At 59.0% G+C, this 21,813-nt stretch overlaps 1 protein-coding gene across 8 annotated transcripts in view; it reads right to left on the reverse strand.

The window, feature by feature from the left end:
* SRCIN1 (SRC kinase signaling inhibitor 1) overlaps positions 1-21,813 on the reverse strand; it is a 76,449-nt gene that overhangs the window by 46,058 nt on the left and 8,578 nt on the right. For 6 of the 8 annotated variants that reach the window (XM_036837673.1, XM_036837672.1, XM_036837674.1 and 3 more), the window contains exons 2-3: positions 6,661-6,965; positions 3,426-3,524 (exon numbers count right to left, since the gene is read on the reverse strand). In XM_036837673.1, coding sequence (XP_036693568.1) covers positions 3,426-3,524; positions 6,661-6,965 — 404 coding nt within the window. The remainder of the gene's footprint in view (positions 1-3,425; positions 3,525-6,660; positions 6,966-21,813) is intronic. The other 2 variants (XM_036837675.1, XM_036837671.1) reach the window with 1 other exon arrangement.

The raw sequence follows: 21,813 nt of genomic DNA on the forward strand, positions 1-21,813 counted from the left end.
TTTCCCTGGGAATCTCCCAGCACCAGAAACCCCTGGAAGGAGGGCAGAGGGCAGGAAGGGCCCAAGAGAGGTCTGGCTCCCCAACCCAAGTGAAAACCTCCAGTATTAGGGCAAAGCTGTCTCCCTCCCCCATATTCAGAGAGGGGTGTCTCACCTTCCCGGAGGACAGTGAGACAGTGAAAAAAAGAAAGGGCTGAGTAGGAGAGACCCTTTGGGGTAATCACTTGTAGGGAAGAGTCTTACAGGAGCTGGGGCAAAATGAGAGGTGTTCTAGGAGGATAAGATGGAAGCCAACCCATCCACTCTGTAGGGACCAGGCTTTCAGAAATGCGAGAAGGGGAGCTTCCTGGAGACCCAAGGAAGCAGCGCCAGGGGGTCCTCAAACTCCCTGTTGAGAAGAGGAAACAGCTTCTTCCCTCTGGGGGCTAAGGAGTTAACTCCCTCCCTCCTCCACCCTAGGCGCCCTTGGTGGGGTTCTTCCCTCCCCCCTGCAGCTGGTCCTTTCTCCCACACACAGTGCGCTGGGAGGGCGGGGCCGTGTCCCCTGGGAGCCTTAGCCCAGCCAGCTGAGGTCTCTCCCCTCCCCTGGGCAGACGTCCTCTGTAGGCTAGGTGAGTGCGTGACCCCTCCCTGACCTCGAGCCCCGACGACGAGGACGCATCCTTCGGAGACGGAGGGCAACCTATGGGTCGCACCCTCGCTCTAGTCCCCTGGCTGTGCGTGCACCGGCGCACACACCCACCTTTCAACTCCTGTGAACACGCGTCCACGTAAACATTCGCCTCCCCCCTCCCTCGCCCCCGCCAGGCTGGGGCTCCTTAACGCCCCCCGAGGGCGCCAGCCTCCCACCGCGACGCACGTGCACTACTCCCGGCCCTCTCCCCTGTGTGCCCATCGACACGGTCACCTCCTACCCCTTCCCAATGCAGAGTGTGTGTGTTGGGGAGGGGGGGTGCTGCGGGACCCGCGCTGAGCGGGGGCCAAGGGCGCACCCCGGAAAGGTCATGACTTTCTGAGGCTGGGGGAGGGGGCGCCAGCCGCATTTCGGGGTGGGGGCCGGTCCCCTGCGGAAGGCTGAGAACGAGATGGGGGAGGGGAGGGGGCGTTTCTCAGGGATCCGGAACCGCAACGGCCTGCGAGCCCCCCACCCCCAGACCGCCCCTCGGAGTCGTGGGAAGGGCCCCCCATCTCCGTGCCGCCGCCCCGCGGAACCCGAGGCGGCTACCCCGGCCCCCGCAGCCGCTCCCCCTTACCTGCGGCCACAGGTGTATACGCGGGGTTCTCAGCCCCAGGTCGCGCGTCGGGCGGGGGAGGGAGGGCAGCCCCCTACTCCCACCCGCCCGGGCTCTCCCCTCCCCCGGCTGCCTCCGCAGCCCCCGCAGCCGCCGCCGCCGGTGCCCTTTGCTGCAATGAGAGAGGCGCCGCCGCCGCCGCCGAGCCGGCCCGGGCCCCGGTCGCCCCGGTAACCGCGACTCCACCTGGCGCGGCACGGCGCGCCGCCGTGCACATCCTCTCTCTGGCCCCCTCCCCGGCGCGGCCCCGCCGGCGCAGTCCCGCCAAGGAACGGCGGAGGCTGGTGGCTGCGTCGCCGCGGTCACCCGATACGCCGGCCCGCCGCCCGGGACTCGGGTTGCAGCAGGAGGGAGGGAGGTTAGACAGCCTAGTGGAAGTGGGGGAAGGGCTGTGGCTTGGAGTCTGGCCTCCGGTCCCCTCTCAGGGTCTTCTTTAGGCCCCAACCCCCAACGGTCTGGCCTAGGTTGTGTGTGTGTCGGGGGGAAGGAGAGTGGCCTGCCTCCCGACCCGCCACTCTCTGAGCTTACAGTCTCTCCCTACCGGGGTCTCTCTCGGCTGCACAGTTTCAATTCTAGCTCTCCCATGACTCAATTCCCAGCCAAGTCTGGGAGGCCTAGGATGCCTAAATTTCCTCCGTGGCCTCTGATCCTGCTCTGCTGTGTGACTCTGGCATTTGCTGAACGTCTCTGGTCCTGCACTTTACAAAAAGGAGCCTCGTACCCAGCCGTGGGGAATGGGAAGTGTGATAAGCACTAAGTATAAAGTGATGACAAGATCCTGGGCACAGCCACTTTTCTCTGTACTTCAAAGCCCTGGGGTGAAGGTCCCTTCAAGCTCTCCTCTTTCCTCCATCAGAGTAGATTCCAGATGTGGACAGGCCTGGGACCCCATAACCTGGGGCATCAGAGCTCACCAAGTCCAGCCTCACTTCCCTCCATCACCCCAACTCAAGACGCTCCATCCGCTCTATCCAGGGAGCGCACCGTCCTCTGCCTCTCACCATCCCTGTCCTAGCCCCACTTTGACCTCCACCGCACATGTGGCCACTCGAGATGAGTCCATCCCACATGCCATCTAGCCTTGGGCGCAGACACATCTCTGTTCCCTAAGTTCAGTCAGTACAGGGCCAAGAGCTGGGAAAGGAAGTGGGGCTGGGTGCCCTGTGAGTGATGCCAAGCATGCCAATCTCTTGCTAGACTTGAGTTACAGACGGCTAAAAGTACCGTGCTCTGGAGCCTTGTTTTTTCCTAGGCTGTCACGTTTTTCCTTCTCCTAATTCTTCTTGAAAAAGTCAAGGCTTGCTGCCCCTCTCCAGGGGGAGCAGGGTATGCAAGGAAGAGAAGATGGCACCCATGCGACTCATTGGATTCTCTGCCACTACACCTCCTCTGCCACCCTCAAGTCAAGGCCCCCTCAGGGCTGCCCCTGACCTGCTGTAACTCTGACTCCCTGGCCCCTCCTCCCCTCTGGGGCTTCAGATGACTGTTTTTCTCCCACAGCAATGTCCAGGCCTGAGCTGGGAGCCTGAGCCCTTAGGATCCTGTCCCAGGGTGCCCCTGTCCCATCTTCCCATCAGGGAAACTGAGGCAATATGAAGAATCAGGAAATCAGTTCAGAACAAATGGCTAGAGGCCAAGGTCCTCTTCACATTTTGAAACTAAGCAGTGGACATAGCAAGAAGTGTGGGAGAGAGATATCATGAAGAACTTCCTGCTGGTGAGACATCAGGGGAAGGTTGGGTCTGCTCAGAGATGGAGGATAGGGTGGGGATAGAGGAACGAGATGATCCACAGTGGGGGTGGGAATTGGGTACAGGGCACAAGAGATTCCTGAAAACCAGTGGGGTGAGGGGAGAGGTACCCCTGTTTAAGGAGAGACTAACCTGACTATTCCCCCTCAAAAAAATTCCCTCCCCAAAGCCAAACTTTGGCACAGGTTTGGGGAGGTAGCGGTAGGAATTAGCCTATCACGGGGAGAGTACGGGGCATAGGAGTCTCCTGAAAATGCGGGCTCCTACATAAGAGAAAGGGATGCAAAATTAAAATCCTGGATATCCCCCCTCCAAAAAATATCCTCCCCAAAGCCCAAGTCTGCCATGGGTTTGGGGGGTGGGGGGGAGGCGGGTGACTCACCTGGGCCGGCTGGCCAGCCCCGGAGGGGGCGGAGTCGCCATGGAGGTGGGAGCAGAGGGAGCTGAGGAGGCACACGGGGTCCACGGTCCAGCCGCCAACCTGTGTGTGCGAAGCGGGGGACACCCCATTAGGGGGAGCGGGCAGGAGCCGCTGGGGGACTGTGACGGGGGGGGGGGAGGGCATTCCTGGGGCAAGTCTGGCACAGAGCTCACCCCGCAGGGGGACCCTGCAACACTGGCTAGTCTCTATGCAGGGCCCTGGGCCTGTTGCCAGGTCTTTCTCTCCAGTCAGGCTGGGGGCTCTTTGAGCCCAGGGCAAGGCCTTCCCCAACGGATACTCCTGAAGTCCTTGTCTTCAATTCTTGACTGCCTCTCTGGACACTCTGCAAGGGGGCTGCCCCTCGCCTGTCCCTTCTTCCAGCTCTTCACTCCCCCCTCGCTAAAGCTGTCACCTCCTACCCCACAGACTCGGGAACCATTCCGCAGGGGGCCTCACCCCAGTGTGCCTCTGTCCTGACAGCACCGCTTTCCTCCCCGCCATCTCACGGAGGTGACTTTCTTCTCCCACACCACACCTAGGGCTCGAAACCCATCCCCTCCTGACTCCTCCAGGCCCTCAGCAACCTCAAAGTCATCCGTCTCTCATTAGGTCACCCCACTAACGTACTGAGCCAGCGCTAGGCTTAGGCACTGAGCGTTCAATGTAAGTGAAACAGCCGTAGATCCTACCCACTTACTCCCCAAGGCAGGGAATGAATGAGTGAATGAATAAAGGAATGAATTTGTGAGTGAGTGGCCGTGCTTTGATTCATTTACTGAGCACCTACTCTGTGCCAGTGAATGTGCCAGACACATAGGAGGCCCTCAAACATGCCCACCTGCTCTCTTACAGGCCTGCTGCCCCTTGAGGCCGCCATCCCGGCTGTCTTCATGTTTTTCTGGCCAAATCTCCCCAGACAGATCTGCAGCCCAGGGGTCCTGTTCCCTCACCACCTCCAACCTCCTCAACCCCTGACACTGGCCGTTACCTCACCACAGCACGAGAAAGGAGCTCTTGATACCCTCCAGACCCACAGATCCTGGCAGGTCCCAATGGCTGTTTCTCTCTCCCATCCCTCCAGACTTTAGAAGTGCAGGGGGCCCTCCTGCTGGGCCTTTGTCCTCTTCCTCAGGGATGCAGGACATTTCTGGTTCCCCCCCCCCCAGCTGTCAAGGGCCCTCTCCCTTCTCAGACTCCATTCTGCCTTGGTGACCAGGCTTACCCTGGGTCCCACTACCATTCTGCCCATATCGTGCCTAACCTCCCTTCTGAAGCTGTGGTCCCTTCAGAGTCTTGAGTTGTATATTCAGTGCCTAACAGACTTCTGCGGGAAACCCCTACCCCAGCCTCAAACTCATCTCCCCTATTCCTGTCCCCCACTCCCCCAAACGTTTCCCTCCCATCCCTCTTATTTCCCCCCAAGGCACCAACATGTCCCTGTCACCCAGGTTTTTCTGTCTTTGCCTCCTAGATCCAGGCAGCAAACAAGCCTTGTTCATCTTCCCTCCAACCCCACCCCCACCCCATCACTTTCCCTTCATCATCCCTGACACACTCTCTTCCTCCTCTCCTTTCCCTGCCGCCAGCCACTCCCTCTTGTCCCCTCCTATTCACCATCCAGAAACAGCCACGGCCCCCCTAGTCGCCACCATCTGGCCCCCACACCTCTCACTGCCTCCCACCCCGAGCCCTCTGCATCAGCCAGTTGGACCTCTATGCCAGTCCTCAAACCAACACAGACCTATGCTCACCTCCCATCTCCCTACCTCCTAAAACAGCGTTCTCCCCCTCTATGACTATTCAGACCCTTTCCATCCTTCTAAGCCTAGTTTAGGTACCTCCTCCTCCAGGAAGCCTTCCCTGACCAGGCCAATCCACCTGATCTCCCCTACTCCAAACCCTCTTCCAACTGACTGTGCCCCTTATACTTAAGTTTAACCATCCTTTCACCCCATCTAGATCACAAAGGTCCCTGTCCCCTCCCCCTAAGCCAGAGCACAGAGAAGGAATCCACTGAGAGGGACCCCTGAAGGGGAGGGCCAGATCTCCTTCTGCAACTCTCCCTTATTTTAGTTGGAACTCTGCTCCCGGGAGGACTCCGGAGCTGAGAAAAGATAAAGGCTGGACAGAACTGGAGGTGACATCAGGGGCAGATAAGGTACCAGAAATGCACCAATGTGTCCTTGTTCCCTACAGTGAGGATGGGGATGGGCACACTCTCCCCCCTCCCCAGCCACACCCAGCAGTACTTGGAAAGGGGGACAGAGCCAGACAGGTGCAAGAGCAGGGACGGATACCCCAAGGCTTGATTGAAAGGATGCTGATGGGATGAACCACCCTCCCCTCAGCCCTTTCTCCCAGAGTGGACAATGCCTGGGTCTCAACAGCCAACGTGCTGCAGCTGTCAAGGCCCCTACCAAGGTGGGACTGTAAGTAGAAGGCCAATCCCAAGAAAGAACTTTCCTACGAACAAGAAGGGCATACTTGGATGCAGAGATGCATCCAGGAACCCAAGGATCTGGGAGAGCTTTACAAAGGAAGCTTCGCACCCCATAAAGAAGGAGACAGGTCCTGGACCAGAGGCAGGAGCCCTGACTCCCGTCTAAGCCCTACTGATGACAGGAGAGAAACCAAGGCACAGAGAGAGGAGTCCTCTAGCTCAAAGTCACACAGCGAGTCTTGGGGGGAAGGAACGGGGTGGGGGAGGAGGGAGGAGGTAAAAGGCCCCCAGGAATTCTGGGCTCTGTTCTTGCAGGGCTGGGGCACAGGAGACCCAGCCTTCTGAAGTTCCCAAGGCCTGACCTTCCCTTAGGAGCCATATCACAGAGGTGCCGACCCCAAGGTCTCAACTCCACCGCTGGATGGACCCTCAGACTCAGAACACTCAGTCCACGACGAGGCTGTCCCCCTCCCTCCCCACCACGCTCTTGTCTCTCCAAGACAGCCTTCCTCTGCTCAGTCCAACAGCCTGATTAGAGGCTGGGCTCTCTCTGTCCAGTCCCATGCTCCAAATTCCAGGGCTGCAGGCAGAGGTCTGGGTGCTGAGCCCCCACCGCCTTCCTCCCCAGGCTCCAGAAAAGGCCATAAACAGCAACAGGGCATCCGCTTTCCCTCCCCAGACGCCTCTCAGAATCAGGATGAGCCTGGGGACAGGGGAGCACACGTCACACCCCCTCCCCAGCCCGGCCCCGCTCACCTGCTCCCGCATCCTGTCCTGCTGACTCCGCAGGGCTAGGGCGTGCTGGGGGTACTTGCTCTTCAGGTGGTCCATGAAGGCATCGCGCTTGCGGTCAGCATCGGCCTTCTGGAGCCCGCTGAGCGCCTCCAGGCTCTGCGCCGCGATCACCGTGTGCCGCCGCTCCGACGTGTGCACCAGCCCCACGTTGGAGAAGCGCCGGCCCCCGCTGCCCCCGCCCCCGCCCCCGCCCCCCAGGGTCCGGTACTCCCGAGGGTACTCGGCATCGTCTGCAGAGAGCATGGGGGGGCTGCTCCGCTCCGGATCTGCAAGGGGGGGAGAGGGGGGACGGCAGGGTCACCGTGTGCCCGGCCTGGGACTGCCCATCTCCCACTGGGATCACTGCGAGGAGAGGTTGGCCTAAGGGGGGGGCGGCACGAGGCACCTGGGGTGAGGCAGGGGCTGCCTGCCCCCCACTAGGAACAGAAGAGGCAGAAGGGGTGGCTCCCAGGAGCGTGGGGAGCGAGGGCAGTGTCCAGCTTCCTGCCCTCTGCCGGTGGGTTTGGAGGGTAAGGACGGTGGTTGAGGTGCTGTCCTTTGAGGCCAAGGAGGGCTTGGAAGCAGGGGTCCTGGACACCCCTCTAGCCGCACAGCCCCTTCCTCCTTCCTTATGCTGGGCTGAACAGGGGAGGGAAGGGGAGTCTCCTTTTAGACGCTTCCTGAAAGCTGTGGAAAGGAGCCTGCACTGTCTTTCTTTCAAGAGCATCTTCTAAGGAGTGGGGCAGGGGCTAGCTTCCTCCCTCAGACTAGCATGTCAGGACACACTTGTCTTTAGGCTGCGGGCTGGCTTGGAAAAGGGCCAGGACTAGGAAATGGGGGAAATGAGGGCAAAGATCACACTCGGGATTCCCAAGAAGATGGAGGTCCAGGGCCTGGGACATGGGAGCCCCTTTCCCTTCCCTCCCCAGAGACAGACAGACAGACAGACAGGAGAGGCCGGGCACAGAGAGGACAGTGAGAGATGGACTGGGGACAAACTCAAAGAAAGTAGACAGAACAGCTCAAGCTTTCCCCCCTGGGACCCTCCCCTCCTCCCCTCCTCCCTCTCTTTCTTCAGGCTCCCTTCCCAAAACACACACAAACAAGTTCAAGACCTATAAGGGACGCACAGGGGACAAAGTACAGTACGGAAGCAAAAAAAAGAGAAGGCCGGGGGTTGAGGTCTCCATGCAGAACTCTGAAGCCCATCCCCACATGCCCATCAGCCTTGAGCCCTTGGCCTCCCCAGGCCCAGCTCTGCTGTCTCCTACCCTCCCGCCTCAATGCTGACCTTCCCAAAGCCTAGCAGGGACAGCGGTTCCAGAGTGTCACCCACACCAGGGGTGGGAGGAATTGCTGGGGCTTACCTGAGTCATATTCCTGGTCGTAAAACAGATTTGCCCTCCCTCATCTCCAGAAGTCACCCCCCTTGAGAGACAAACTTGGTCTCCCCAGCATAGCCCCAGCCTCACAATCCGCTAGCCTCAAAGCAGCACCCCTAAGTGTAGCCTAGCTCTGGGGGGCATCAAGCACTGCAGCGGACACAGGCACCCTGATGCAGGGGCTAACTCACAGGGCCGACTGGGGCAAAAGAGGAGGGGCTGAGGATTCTGTGACCCAGCCACGTTCCATCCAGCCCAGCCCCCGTCAGCCCCCTCCCTCCACACATCCACTGTTCATCAGGCCCACTGCCAGGCCTCAGTCGCCTCCCGTCCACCACAGGAGGAAAGAGGAGTTTCAGCCACGTTCTAGGAAAAGCCACCCCTCGCCCAACACACTCACACACCCCTCCCTGGGCTATGGCAGAGGCATGTCGATCTCGGGGACTGACCCCTCGATGACCCAGCACCGCCCACCAAAGCCAAGGGAAGAATGGCTTCCGTGGACACAGAGCTCCAAAGCTTCCAAGGGCCTGACTGATTGCCGTTACCACAGCCTTCAAACCTCCTGTGTGTGTGGGGGGGGGGTGGGGTGGGGGAGGGGGCGTATTACTGTGGCCCCATTTCAGAGATGGGGCCACCCAGGTCAGAGAAGGCCAGTGACACACCCAAAGCCACAGTCAGTGGTAGAGGCCAGATTGGACCCCAACATTTATTAGGTTTGCCTCACCCTCTCCCACCACACCTTCCTGGTCAGAGGACAATTGTTTATTGATGGAAAAATGGTACCACCTCCTTGTTTGCCTGCTGTCTCCTCACGCTGGCGCTGAGTCTGGGGTCCCTCCCTCCTCCCTCCCGCAGGCAACTGTCCCTCTCACCACAGTCACAACCCTCTGTTGTGCTCCCCAAAGTGAGGTCCAGATACCCAAGAGATGACTGGGGGAGGAATATTGTTTCATAGCTTAATAGTTATACCTTTATTTTCAAGGATTAAAAAAAAAAACAAGAAGGCCCAACTACTGATTTCATGGGTACTGTTCCTTGGGATGGTAGTGAGATAAGGTTTCCTTTAAAGTAAATTTATTAAGTTCAAAGTGAGTTAACATATTGAGTTAAGACGGTGAGAAGGTTCCCTGGTAGGGAGGAAATTCCTGAAGCTGGCCCCTGACTGAGGCTGGGAACCCTGGGGCCATCTCAGTGGGGACCCAGTCCTTGCCCTTGAGGAGCTGGTGGTAACCCATGGTGGCCAGTGAATATGGCCGAAAGGGACTGACCTCATCATCGTCCAGAAGAAGAAGAGCTGGAATAGGGGTTGCTCTGGGCACAGGAGAAATAGCCCCAACCGGAGTCTGGGGGATGCCTCCCATGACCCTTAAACTCTCTCTTCCACTCACCCTCACCACCTGCTGGAGGTCTGCAACCTCATGGGGCACAACTGAGCAGGAGGAGACCCTCCCTGGCCGAGTGCCCTGGACACTCCGTAGTCCTCCCTTTGCCTAGGCTGGGGCGGACTCTGCCCAAGGCCTGGCTGCTGGAAGCCCAGCTCTAGAGCCCAGCATGAGCCCTGCCTGAGCCAGAGGGCCCTCCCCAGTGCCAGCCAGGCTCGCCGTGCCTCCTAGGGCTCTGGACACATATAGGTGCACTGGGAAAGGTCTCCAATTCACATCTGCCCTCCTGCCCTTCCACCCTCCTGGACCCAGAAGAGATGCTCATGCCCACTGGCACCCTCCATGCCAGCACTTCCTTCCCTGGCTCCTGGGGCGGGGTGCGGCGGAGCCTCAGTGCATCCGGAGTGGGGCAAGCAGTATGCCAGCCTGAGAGAAGCAGGCCCTGTGGGGAGGTCTGGGGTCACCCAGGCTCTCCCAGGTCGATTAAAGGGGCGAGGCAGGTCTGGCAGGGAGGGGTCCCGGCTGCTAGAGCGGGCAGCGGGGAGGCGGAGGCTCCAGACACTGGATGACTACAGCCCCATAAATCTCACAAAGGTGGGCAGCAGCGGTGGGGAGAGAGCTGCTGAGCAGGCCCGAGCAGAGAGTGGAGCGAGGTCCAACTCCTCCCTGCCTCCTCCAAGTCAGGGGCTCACCCCTCAGGTGCCTGGGCACGGGCAGAGGGCGGGGTCATGGGTGAGGCAGGAGCTGGATTCTAGGGGCGGGTGGCAGAGAGACAGGAGTGGGTAGGAGAGACAATCGGCTATCTCTGAGGGGAGGTGGGGCTTTGATTTGAAAAGCTTTAGAATCTGTTTAAGAACCTTCAAGATCTTTGGCTTTGTTTAACAGAGAAACTAGGCTCAGGGAAAGAGGTGAGTTTCCTGCGTTGCCTGCGTAACCCATGAGTCCTAGCTCCCTGTTCTGTGCAGATTTCTCTCCTCTCTGGGGCCCCAGTGGACTGGGACAGCTGGCCTGGGATTCTGGGTTGGGGGGCCCATCCTGTTGCCCTTGGGAGCAAGAGGCCCTTGGGGGCTCTGAGGGCTCAGGCATGAATTTATCTGAGTCAGCCCTGGGCACTTGAAGTCAGAACATTGGGAGAAAAATAACACAGGCCAGAGACACCCTGGGTTTAGAGTCAGCTCCTTCCCTGAGGGGCCCTGGGTTTGCCATTCCTTTAGTTACCCATTCGATCAGCAAGCCTCTTCCCTCTTGGAGCCTGAGGGTACTAATCTGTAAAATGGGGACGTCCACCTCTAAACCCTGCTTCTGGGCACTGGGTGAGAAGCTGGCAAGATAATGAGGAGAAAGCACACTGCTTTGAATGAAAGACACGCCTGGCACACGGGCTGTCGTGACAGCAGGACAGCCTTCCCATTACTCCTGCTCCTGCTCCAGCCACCACTAAGGTCTTGAGTGACCCTGACCCTCCCCAGACCGAGCAGCCCAGTGAGAAGCCCAGGAGATCGATTCCAATCTAGCAAGCAGTAGGCTCTGGGTAGCAGTGGTCCTGAGCAGATCGATGTTTGCTGTTTACCAGTAAGGGGCTGGTGAGGGGTGGGGGTCTTGTGGGGGGTGGGGGATGGGGGGCGGATGGGACAGGGAGGCCTTGAGGGGGTAAGCAGGACTGGGTTCTACGGGGGCAGGGACATGGGAATTGGAAGACTCTGTGGTGGAGGGGCAGGGGCAGGGGGCTCTGAGGGCAGGGGAAAAGTGGGGAGACCCTGGAGGGGAAAGCAGAGGGGTACACTGCTGGAAGGGGCGCTGGGACTGAAGGTCCCTGAGGGATGGGGGCTTGGGGGATTCAGAGAGATAAGTTGGGCCTGGAGGGTTTGCCAACTCCCCAAGTATCCTCAGTGTGCAAGGCCAACTATAATTTTCGAGTGAGAGGTTCAAGCTGCAGGGAAGATGCCCAGGACTGATGAAATCCAGCTCAGAATGAGGGAAAAGGAAGGTGGGAAAGGGGGCCTCTGGTCACCCTCAGCTCAACCTTTTTGGCCTGGGCAACCAGTAAGTGAACCCGCCAGAGGCTGGGATGACCAGGGAGCAGTGGGCGCCCCCCAGTGGCCGGCTGCGGATAAAAGCGCAGGTGCTTGGGAAGAGAGCGACATTGTTATTTGTTCCACCAACTCCAAATTCCACGTTTATTTATGAGCCCAATTTATTTTTATCCTCACTGCATTCTTTTACATGAGATCACTGTAACTCAAGATGAGAATTAAGATCCCAAGGATTCAGTGACACTCTCTCATAAGCCATCCAGCCCCTCCCCACCTGGCGTCTTTACCCCAGATGTCACCAGCGACTCTGTCCTCTGGCTGTCACTGGGCAACATCCACCCATGACATCATCTTCAGAGGAAGAGAGAGTGGAGAAGAGGAGAGGGGGAGGGAGAGGGAAGAAGAGAGAGGAAGGGGAGGAAGTAGAGGGGAGAACGAAGCTACGAGCCACAGAGAAGAGAGGGCTCTCACGGGGGTGCCTGCTGTGAGGACCCCGAGTTCAGGACCCTGGCTCCCTCTCCCCAGAGACGGGGAGGCTGGACAAGGCTCCTCCCCTGGGGACCTGAGAGACCTCCCAGGTGCGCCCCCATCCATTGCCTGGGCAGGGGTGGTGGTTGAGCACCAACTCAGGGAGTACAGAGGACCCTGGGGCTAGATCCCAGAGCGGTCCGCAGGCAGGGCAAGGGGAGGGATGCATGGAGATTGCTGGAAAAGTGGAGGGCCTGGTTCACACCCAAAGTGCCTTGCCCACAGATACACACACACACACTTGAACACATGCCGTGCAAGGCTCTCCCAGTCCCACCATCTGCAGCCAAAGCAAGAGGAGCCCAAGTCACCCAGGAGGAGCCCCAAGGCGACTGCCACCATCGACTGTGCCTGACAAGTCCATCCTGCTGGGCGGCTGCTGCAGTCAGGAAGTGCACTGTGCTGGGAGGTCAGAGGCCAGAGGACAAAGGTCAAGTTTGGCAGAGGCTCCAGGAACTTGAATGAGGTGAAGGGATCATCCCTTCGCCCCCACCTCCCCCCGTGAAGTAGCTGGCCCTGCAGTCTTTGGGCGCCCCTGGCTCTGGGCGCCCTGTGTGCCCATGGCCCTCAGTCCACTGTCTGTCCGTGGGTCCTTGGAGCAGAAGCCCGTCTGTGTCGGTTTTGCAAAACCATCTTTTCCGCCCCATACCACAGCAACCAAAATCATTTTCCGGGCAATTGCCTTTCTGTAAACATTCCTGTGTAATATCCCCCCAAACTGCTAATGCCCAGCACCCTGTTGAGTCTCCCTGTCACTCCAAGCAGAGCCTCAGAGGTGGAGGTGGGCAGTGGGAGGAAGGGCGATTGGAGCGGAGGTGGCGGCTGCACTGAGGATTACGGACAGGGCTTCAAGTCCAGCTCCTGGCATGAGCCTCCATACCTGCCCCCGTGTTTCCCCATCCCCCCCAGCCCAGCCCCACTGCCCTGAAGGTCAGGCCTCCTCAGGAGAGCCTGTCTGGTCCGGGAGGGGATGACAGAGAAGAAGGGGGAGGGGATCCCACGGAAGGGAGGCCTGGGAGGAAAGGGAAATGACTTGAAAGCATGGGGGTGACGGTTAGTCAAGAAAGGTGACTCCCTGGAACCTGGGAGCACAGGGCAAGGCCAGGCAAGCTGTCATCACTGGGTCCCCAGGGAAGGCAGCTCCCTCTGTCCCTGAGGTGTGAGAGGGAGGACACAGCAGTGGGAAGAGGCCAGGTGGAGCCCATCCCCACGATGGACCACTACCCGGGCAGCGCAGTGGTAGGGGAAGGTGGGCAAGGCGAGAGGGCATCAGAGGCAGGATAGTCCTTGGCTGGTGACACTGATGCCCCCTCCCCACCCCCCAGCACTGATCTACAGAGCCACCGTGGAGGACGGCCTGGGGTGGGTCGATTCTCCTGGCAGTACAGCAGGGAAACTGGGGATCAGGGAGGCTGAGGGAGTTAACACGTCACCGTGTGGACTGCCCTCCCCGGGCTGGGGGAGCAGAGGGGGAGGAGGACTGTGGCCTGTGACCCCCTGGACTCTTCTACCCCCACGTCCAGGGAGCCCTGCTACCCCCCAGCCCCCAGGGAAGCTGGGCATCTAGACCCAGCTGGGGAGTGGGGTGGAGACGACAGAGTCCCAGAGGGAGCCAGGAGGCAGGGGAGGGAGCAGGGCACTGCCAGTCACAGCTTCGTGCAGGCAGAGAAACACGAACCAATTTGCGCAGATTTAAAACCCACCAAAGGCCACTTGGTAAACGAGTCGGAATCAATTAAAGGACCTCATCAGGGCTAGGGGAGGGAGAGCTCACCTGCCTGGGTCTTGGCTGCTCCCAGCAGAGCTTCTGGGGCTTTCCCCAGGGAGAGAGAATTTGAGAGAGAGAGGGTGTTGGGCTCCCGGGGGATAGGGCGGGCACTGCCCCAGCCAGATGCTTCCTCTGCCCGCTCTCGCTTCTCACCCGTCCACAGGCTGACTCTGTCCTGCTGCTTCTGTCCACTTGCTCAGACTGGGAGCCCCTGCAGGACAGGGCCTCTTCCCTCAATCAGGGCACATCGCAGGGCAGGGCCCAGGCCTCCTCCCTCCGATTGGGAGCCTTTGTCTCCCCCCGTTAGACTAGGGACACCCCAGAGCAGGGCCCCTGTTTCCCCCATCAGACTAGGGGTTCTCCTAGGACAGAGCCTTGTCTCCCCCTCAGACTGGGCAGGACCTGTGCCTCCTCTTTGGGGGGCACTAGGGGAGGGCCCCTGTCTACCTCTTTGGATCAGAAGCTCCCTCAGGGCAAGGCGCTTGTCTCCCCCCTCAGACCGGGGCCTCCCTGATGGCAGACATACCACCCCGCCCACACTGGGTGGTCTTGCAGGACGGAATTAGGTGGGGTGAAGAGATTCACAAGCCACCTCAGGAGTGGGATGGGGGACCGGGGACAGTCAAAGATGCTAGGCTTGGTCTCAGTGCCATCTCTGCCAGCTGCCCTGGCTCTGCGTGGCCCTGGAGTCCTTGCTTCCTTCTACCTGCTGCCCTCTCCCCCCCGACTCCCCAGGTCCACAGGGCACAGAGCACAGCAGCCCTCTACCCTGGCGAGGTGAGGCCTCCCTCCCTTCGGCTCTTCGCTCTTAGGCAAAGAGGAGTGATGTCTCAAGACCGTTTGGCTAAGCCTTGCCTGCGTCTGCTTTCCCTCCAGCCAAATGCCTTTCACGGGGAAGGAAACGGAGGCCCAGAGAGTGAACCGATTCATACGGGAGCTGGAAGCAGAGCCAGAAATGAAACCCTGGCCCCCTGGCCCCCAGGGACAAGGACTTGTCCACACCTGTCTGCCACTTCCCAGAAAGCAATTGCCAGGGGAGCCCCTCTCCAGGCCCCAGTCGGGCAGAGACTAACAACCTCCTTAGGAGGAATCAGCAGAGGGGTGGAAGATGCCGCAGCACCCTCGGCCCCAAAGAGAGAAGAGCTGTGGGTCACAGGCCAGCTGCACCCCCAGGCGCCCGCCCCAGCCCAGTGGCTGCTTGCCACACAGAAACCAGGGTCCCCACGTGGGGTCCGGACCACACTCCTCAGACAAGACCCACCTCTCCTGCGAAAGGGCCAACAAGCCAGCCTCTTGCCCAGAATTTCAGATATACAACCCCCCCTCTTCTCCCTGCAACCCTCCCCCCACTGCCGGCAAAGCTATGGCATTACCAAAAATCACTCAACTTGGAGGTGAGAAAGCTCTGTTCAAACCCAGCTCTGCCACTGTCTAGCTGTGTAACCTTGAGCAGGTCAGCAGCCTCTCTGAGCTTCAGTCCTTTCATTTGTTTTTATTTGTTTGTTTTTTTTTAAACTAATAACAGGCGTGAGGGTCGTACACTGCGGGAAGGCACCGGCCTAGGGAACGGGTGGGGGACAGCTCCTTCCTGATCTGCCCAATCGCCTGATTTCCTTTCACTCCACAGTCAGAGTTTTCTCAAACCCAGGATGGTAGGGTTTGGATTTTTAGCCACTAATGAAGATCTGGCTAATTGGCTTCCCCAGGAAGGGCGGGGGCGGGGATGCAGAGGGGAGCACATCACCCCCAGTCTGAAGCCGTCGCTGGAAAAGCTGGGAACAGCCCTGGCGTGTGCCCACACAGCCCTCGCTAACAAGCTAACTCCCGCCTGGCGTCTCCACCCCACCGTCACGTTCCCAGGGAAGGTGTCCTGTCAGCCCCACATCTCCTTGGAGAGGCAGCGGAGAGGAACACAGGCTGGGAGGAAGGGAAGGAGAGGATGGGAAGGGAGGGAGGCTGACGCCTGTCCTCCCAGCTCTGCCACTGCTCAGGGGCGGCTGCCAGTGAGCCGCCTCTCTTCAGGGGCACTCGAGCCCCAGGGTGCCAAGGCCAGGGCAGCAGGTGTGGGCAAAGGGACCTTCCCCACGCCCCTATAGCTGCCTCAGGCTGAAAGCAAGCCCAGAGGGAGGCATCCTGTTGCCAGGGGGAGGGACCCCAATCTCTTGGAGGTGAGGGGTGGAAGCCCCACCCATCACCCCACCTCCCCACAGGGAAGTGTCAACACCCAGGATTCATCGAGGGCCTCACAAATGTTGGACGGGAGCCTCAGCCCTGCTGTACCCCTCCACACCCTCCTCTGAGACATTGCCCTTCATGGGGTCAGGCTCTCTCGAGGAGGCTCTTCCCAGGCCCACAGCCCAGCACCCAGACAGCTCCCTCAGACACCAGGATGATCGGGGTCCTGGTGCCTCCAGACTCCAAGCACAGGCCACCGCGCTTCTGCTCATCACACTTCTATCGTCATGCCTGTGCCCCCATGGTACACGCCCAAGTGCCCAGCACAGGCTCACGAACGTGTGCCCAGTCACGAAGGCCTCCCCTGCACCCACCACAGGCATCAACATGGGCCCAGCTGGGACTGGGTCACTGCAGAGATGCCACCTTGGATGCTACGTGGCCAGACAGGGTGCTGTGCCCATGCACACACATCATATACGTTTACAACCCCTCAACAGATTGCAGTGCATCTGGGGGTTCCCTCAAGTGCCAGCTCGATGCATCTCCAGCTTGGAGTGAAAGACACTGGGGACCCCACTTGCCCATGCTGAGTCCAGCTACCCCTTCTCAGAGAGGCAACTTCTTGGCCCCTCTCCTGCTTTGTCAAGTTCAGGGCCTCCTTGCTAAAGCATTTACATTTTTGTCTACAAATACAGGCCACTCCACTCTCACCAATGCTTACCCAACCAGGCAATGCCAAGGACTGAGATGCCCCTCCTGGACCTCGCACCCCCAGCCCTTGTCTCCCTCTACAGGTGCTCAGCCTCCTGCACCAGGACAAGGGGCCGGCGGGCCTTGGACCCCCCCTTCCACCTGCTGCCGGAGGTTGAAGGACAGGGCTTCTGGGCTGCAAGTTTCAGTCCTCACCTCACAGGTCAATTACTCTACTGCCCTGCAAGCCAACCGGGAACAAACAGCCAAATCTGCATCCCATTATGTTCCCTCCCTAGGGGTGCTAAGGTTAGCACCAGGAGAGACTCTGGAGGATGGAAGATGGGGGAGCCCAGAGAAGGCAGGAGGAGACTCAGAGTTTCCTGCCTGACTGCGGGGTCCAGACTGACCTGGGAAGCCTGATCAGATTCCAGGGGCATCTTTCAGTTCTCCCTGTTGCCTAACCTGAACTGTCCCACCAGAGCAGGACCCGGGAAGGTGGAGCACGAGCTGGAAGGCAGGGGAGAAATAAACAGTCTCCCCTTCCCTCTGCAAAAGACTTGAAGACTCCAACCTTCTCGTCTCAGTTAAATCCATCCATCCATCTGGAGTGATGGGATCTAAACTCAGCACCAGGCTTGCTGGATGCTGTGGGGAAAACGGACCAGCCATGAATGACAGCACTCCTGATACCCAACCCTCAACCAAGCACACTCTCGTGACAGCCCACACGGGGCTCTGACAGCCTCTATTCATTCAGTTCTCAGAGTCACCTCGTGAGGTTGCTCTCCCCCATTTTACAGGTGAGAAAGCAGAGGCTCAAGAAGGGGTGACTTGTCCATGGTCAGAGTTGGCAAGTGGAGAAGCCTGGTCTCGACTGTGGGGTTCTCAGCCCGGATCCCCTTTCTCTCCTCTACACCCTGCTACCCCTGAGGAAGACACTGATTCTGCCACCAAGGCATCCCTGAGTCTTCGTCTGAGCCACTGGGCCAGAGCCCCTTACGTCCCCTCAGTCTGTCCAGCTCCCTAAGAAGGGAACACTCGAACAGGTCCCTCCCCAGAGAAGCGCAGAGACCCTCAACCCCATCCTTTCTGGGGAGACCTCACACCGGAAGAGTGGGGACCCTTCCCCAGGGCGTGGCTGAGAGAGAAGGAGGGGCAGGGAGCAGAGCTGCCCCAGGGCCACAGAAGCCCAGGCTGGGAAAGGGGTCCTGCCTTTCCACAGCCCTCCCCTCATACCTTAGTTTGGTACTGAGTCCTCCCAGCCCCTGCCACAGGCTGTGCCGACACAGAACTGCAAGTCCTATTTCAGGAACGCCATCCAGCCAGGACTTGGATTCCTCCAGAAACAGACAGCTCATTACATCTAAGGCACCAATTACCTTGTGGAACTCCTCCTTCCTTAAAAAGAGCCAAAGTCTGTGCCCATGGCCCTCAGAGGGGTCCAGGGGCAGGGCATGATTACTTCTCCCTTCAGGGCAGAATGAAGGCTCCTGAACCCGAATCTTCTCTCCTGAGCCCAACACCTCAAGTCCTTCCTTCTGTGGCCTGGCTTCAGCCCCGGGCCATGTGCACTGCCCTCTGTTGGGTCAGCCCCATGTTGTCACCACCGCTTTTAGCTGGTGGCCTTCAAAACTGCTCCAATGGTCCAGATAAGGTCTGAGCAGCCCAGATGACCCCTCTCTGCCTCTGCTCTCACCAGCCATCCTCCTGCCCCCAGCATGTGTGCCAGGGGAAACAAATGCCAGGGCATTCTCAGCCCTGCTCTGGGACCAGAACATACCTTCCTTACCTCCTGCTCCTAACTCTCAGGCCTCCCCTGACCTCGGGCCTCAGGGCCAACTTGTCTCCTCCTGCCTGGGATGGACGACTCTCCTGGCAAGGTTAGCTCAACCTGCCGGCTCCTTCTAGGCACTTCCCTCTGCCCTCTGCTGCCTGGCCATGCTAATGTGATTCCAGGAGTCTGCTCTGGGTCTTAGCCCCTTCCTAGCAACTATGCCCTTGACAGCCCCAGCCAGGCATATCCCAGCTACAAGCACCAAAGCGTTTGCCCAGGAGGCTGAGTGGGCAGCCTGCTCTGCCCATAATTCTCTGCTTAGTGGCCTGAGGCCCTTGATACCCTGTCTGGAAGCCAGCCATCTCAGGGGTGTGTCCAGCCACCCTGAGGACTGGAAAACCACAGCCCACACGATAACATCTGATGCATATTAAGCACACAGTGCTTCCTCCGTGTTAACCTACTTCCTCCTCACCAAACTCTGCCCTACTGCCAGAGGGCCCCAGCACTGGAAGGAGAGGCTCCCTTACCCCCAGCTGCTTCCCAGCACTCTGCCCCATATCTGCATCCCATGCTCGCATGGTGGCTAATTCTGGCATCTCATCAGACAGTAATTGTGGGGGAATCAGCAGTGCTGTCATCTCGGCAGCTCGGCACCTGTCACCACGCCGCCATTCCCCAGGCGGCTGGGATGGGACCGGAAGCTGGTGGAGGAGGGGTGTGCTGGGATGAGGGGCGTCTGCTCCCTCCCCGCCTCTGCAGCCCTCACTTCCTTCAACCCTACCTCCCCACAGGTGCACAGCGCATGTCAACAAGGTGGCCACTAGCCACACCAGTGCTCGCTGTTAGCCAGGCCACGTACTGAATGCATGTGCCCTGTGTCACACGTAGGCATGCCCATGACCAAACAGAGCAAGAAGGACACAGCACGCCAAGGCTCAAATCAAAAAATGCCCCTTCCCATAAGTGTGACTTTGAACAAGTCATTTTACTTTTCTGGATGTCAGTTTCTCTAACGGCAAAATGGGGGAAATAGTGCTTACCTTGGGAAGAGGGGAAGAAATAAATATGTAAAGTATCTAGCACAGTGCCTGACATATGGACGATCACGTATTCACTCAACAAACAACGAGTACACACCTACTATGCACTGGGCAATATGAGGATGCCGAGATAAATGAATTGCAGTTTAGCAAAGACCACGCTGGGGCCATACTGGGGCACAGGCATTTTGTTTAGCTGGTGGTGCTTTGTTTTGTTTCTTTGCATTTTAATGCCTTTAAGGAACACAGGCACTCTACTCCTCACCGCAGTCCTCACCATTCCCTATTGTCCTCATCCACTGCTTCACTCCTTTCCAGCCCCTGAAAGCACTGAGTTTGCTGCCCCAAAAGCAAACGTGAACTAGCAGGCTCAGTGATGTCCAGAACCGATGCCACGAGAGATTTGACAGAGCCATGGGAGCTCAGAGGGGCGAGCCTGGAGGTGGTCAGGGAGGGGCACTTCAGGGAGGAGCAGAAGTGGGAGGTGACAAAGGGAGTGTGTTCCTGAAGAGGAGGCACAGAAACAGAGGGTCACAGAGGGAAAGGGGAGGCCCACTGGGAGCTGATGGAGACAGAGGCATCTCAAGGGGTCCTTCCTAGTGCTGGATCTCCGGGCCCCAGGCTGCAGCGCCTCCCTCTCCTCCAGAACATTTCCTAGGTGGGTCTTGTTGGTGGAGCTACGAGGTAAGACCATGTTCCCTTGCCTCACAAGCAGCATCTGCTGTCCCAACTAAGTCACTGAGTCACTTCCCTGGCCCCATGGAGAGGAACACAGCCCCACTCTGGCTCTTTACAGATGTAAAAAGTAAGTCTGGGAGAGGACTGAGCTCCCTGCCTCTGGGAGTATTCCAGAAGAGGGTAAGTGAAAGAGGAGGGCATTCAGGCCCCCTCCCTGGTTCCCTGCCCCTGAGCCTCGGCCCCTCTGCCATTTGTGTGGGGAAGGGGGGGTGGCCTGTGTGACCAGGGCCTGGGTCGAGGGGAAAGCCTGCAGTTTCAAGTCACTCCTGCCTTCTCCTGGCAGTAGCCACCGACGGGGGGAGGGGGGGGCGGAGGGAGGAGAGCGGCATCGTTGCTCTTTTAGGAAAATGGTAATTTTAATTAAGAGGCAGACAAACGAGCACTCTGCAGATTGTCTCCGAGCAAAGTTATTAAAAAGCCATCAAGGCGTCGGCAGCCACAGTGGCAAGGAGGGCTGCCTCCCCCATCTGCCCGCCCGGATTGGGGCCGAAGCATCCTCCAGAGAGCTGGAGAAGGGCTGGAGGATGTGCAGCCTGCAAACAGCCAAGGCAGGGACTCTGCGGCCCCTCTCCCGAGGGCGGTCAGGGGCAGCACACAGACAGTACCCAGGGCACAGCCTGCCCCAGCCCCAGGGAGGGGCCGGGGGAGGTGCAGAAAAGGAACCAGCAATTGGGCATCCCCTGCTGTGGGCTGGGCTCTGGTCCAGCTGCTGCTGCTTTTCCTGTATTCTTCTCAACAAGGCTGCCATTTTACAGGCAAGGACACTGAGGCTCAGAGAGGGAGAGTGGCTTGTCCAAGGCCACACAGCTAGGACATGGCTTATGTGAGCCTTTGAACCCAGATCAGACTGACTCTCAAGTCCAGTGCTCCAGGCTGCTGGTCCGGGGCACGGAAGTGAGAGGCGGGTTCCCAGAGGCCCTCTTGAAGTGGCCCCAGCTCTGGCCCAACAATGCTGTCCACAGTCCCCAGGGTCACGGGGACTTGGGACCTCAGTCACTGCCTGCTTGGCAGGGACACACTATAGGAGAGGAGTGCCATTGGGTCAGGGGACACTCTACAGGGACATGAAGTGCAGAGCAGCTGCCAGCAGGGGGAGCAGGGACGGATGGGGCATCAGTGGACAGAGGGTCACAGCCCTTTCCAGACAGCCAGCCAGGCCACAGCCCCAGGCCCCACAGCCAGCGAATTCAGCCAACCCCTTAACCTCTATCTGCTCACCACATAAGTAATGAAAGAAACTTCGCTGTCTTGGTCACTGTTGGCCTCTGAGCCTAGCCCAGTGCCTGGCACAGAGAAGGTGTTCAATAAATCTGTATTGAATGAAAGAAGGAAGGAATGGATGGATGAATGAATAAACGATTGAATAAATGAAATGCGACCACAGGGTTACAAGTGCCTATAAACTAAACAAAGCTGTACTGAGGTCGATGTGGTCCCATCTTCTCCCATCGCCCCCCTCTGGCCGACGCTAGAACACGGGCTGCCCCTGATAAGAAGGGCCCCTTGCTCCTGACCCCCTCTCCCCAGGCTGTCTGTCCCCTCGACAGAGGGCTCCCACCTCCTCCTCCCTCCCCAGCCCCACTACACGGAGCTTTGCAGCCAGCACACACATA

The sequence above is a fragment of the Balaenoptera musculus genome, chromosome 20 (assembly GCF_009873245.2).
Source record: "Balaenoptera musculus isolate JJ_BM4_2016_0621 chromosome 20, mBalMus1.pri.v3, whole genome shotgun sequence".
Classification (NCBI taxonomy): domain Eukaryota; kingdom Metazoa; phylum Chordata; class Mammalia; order Artiodactyla; family Balaenopteridae; genus Balaenoptera; species Balaenoptera musculus.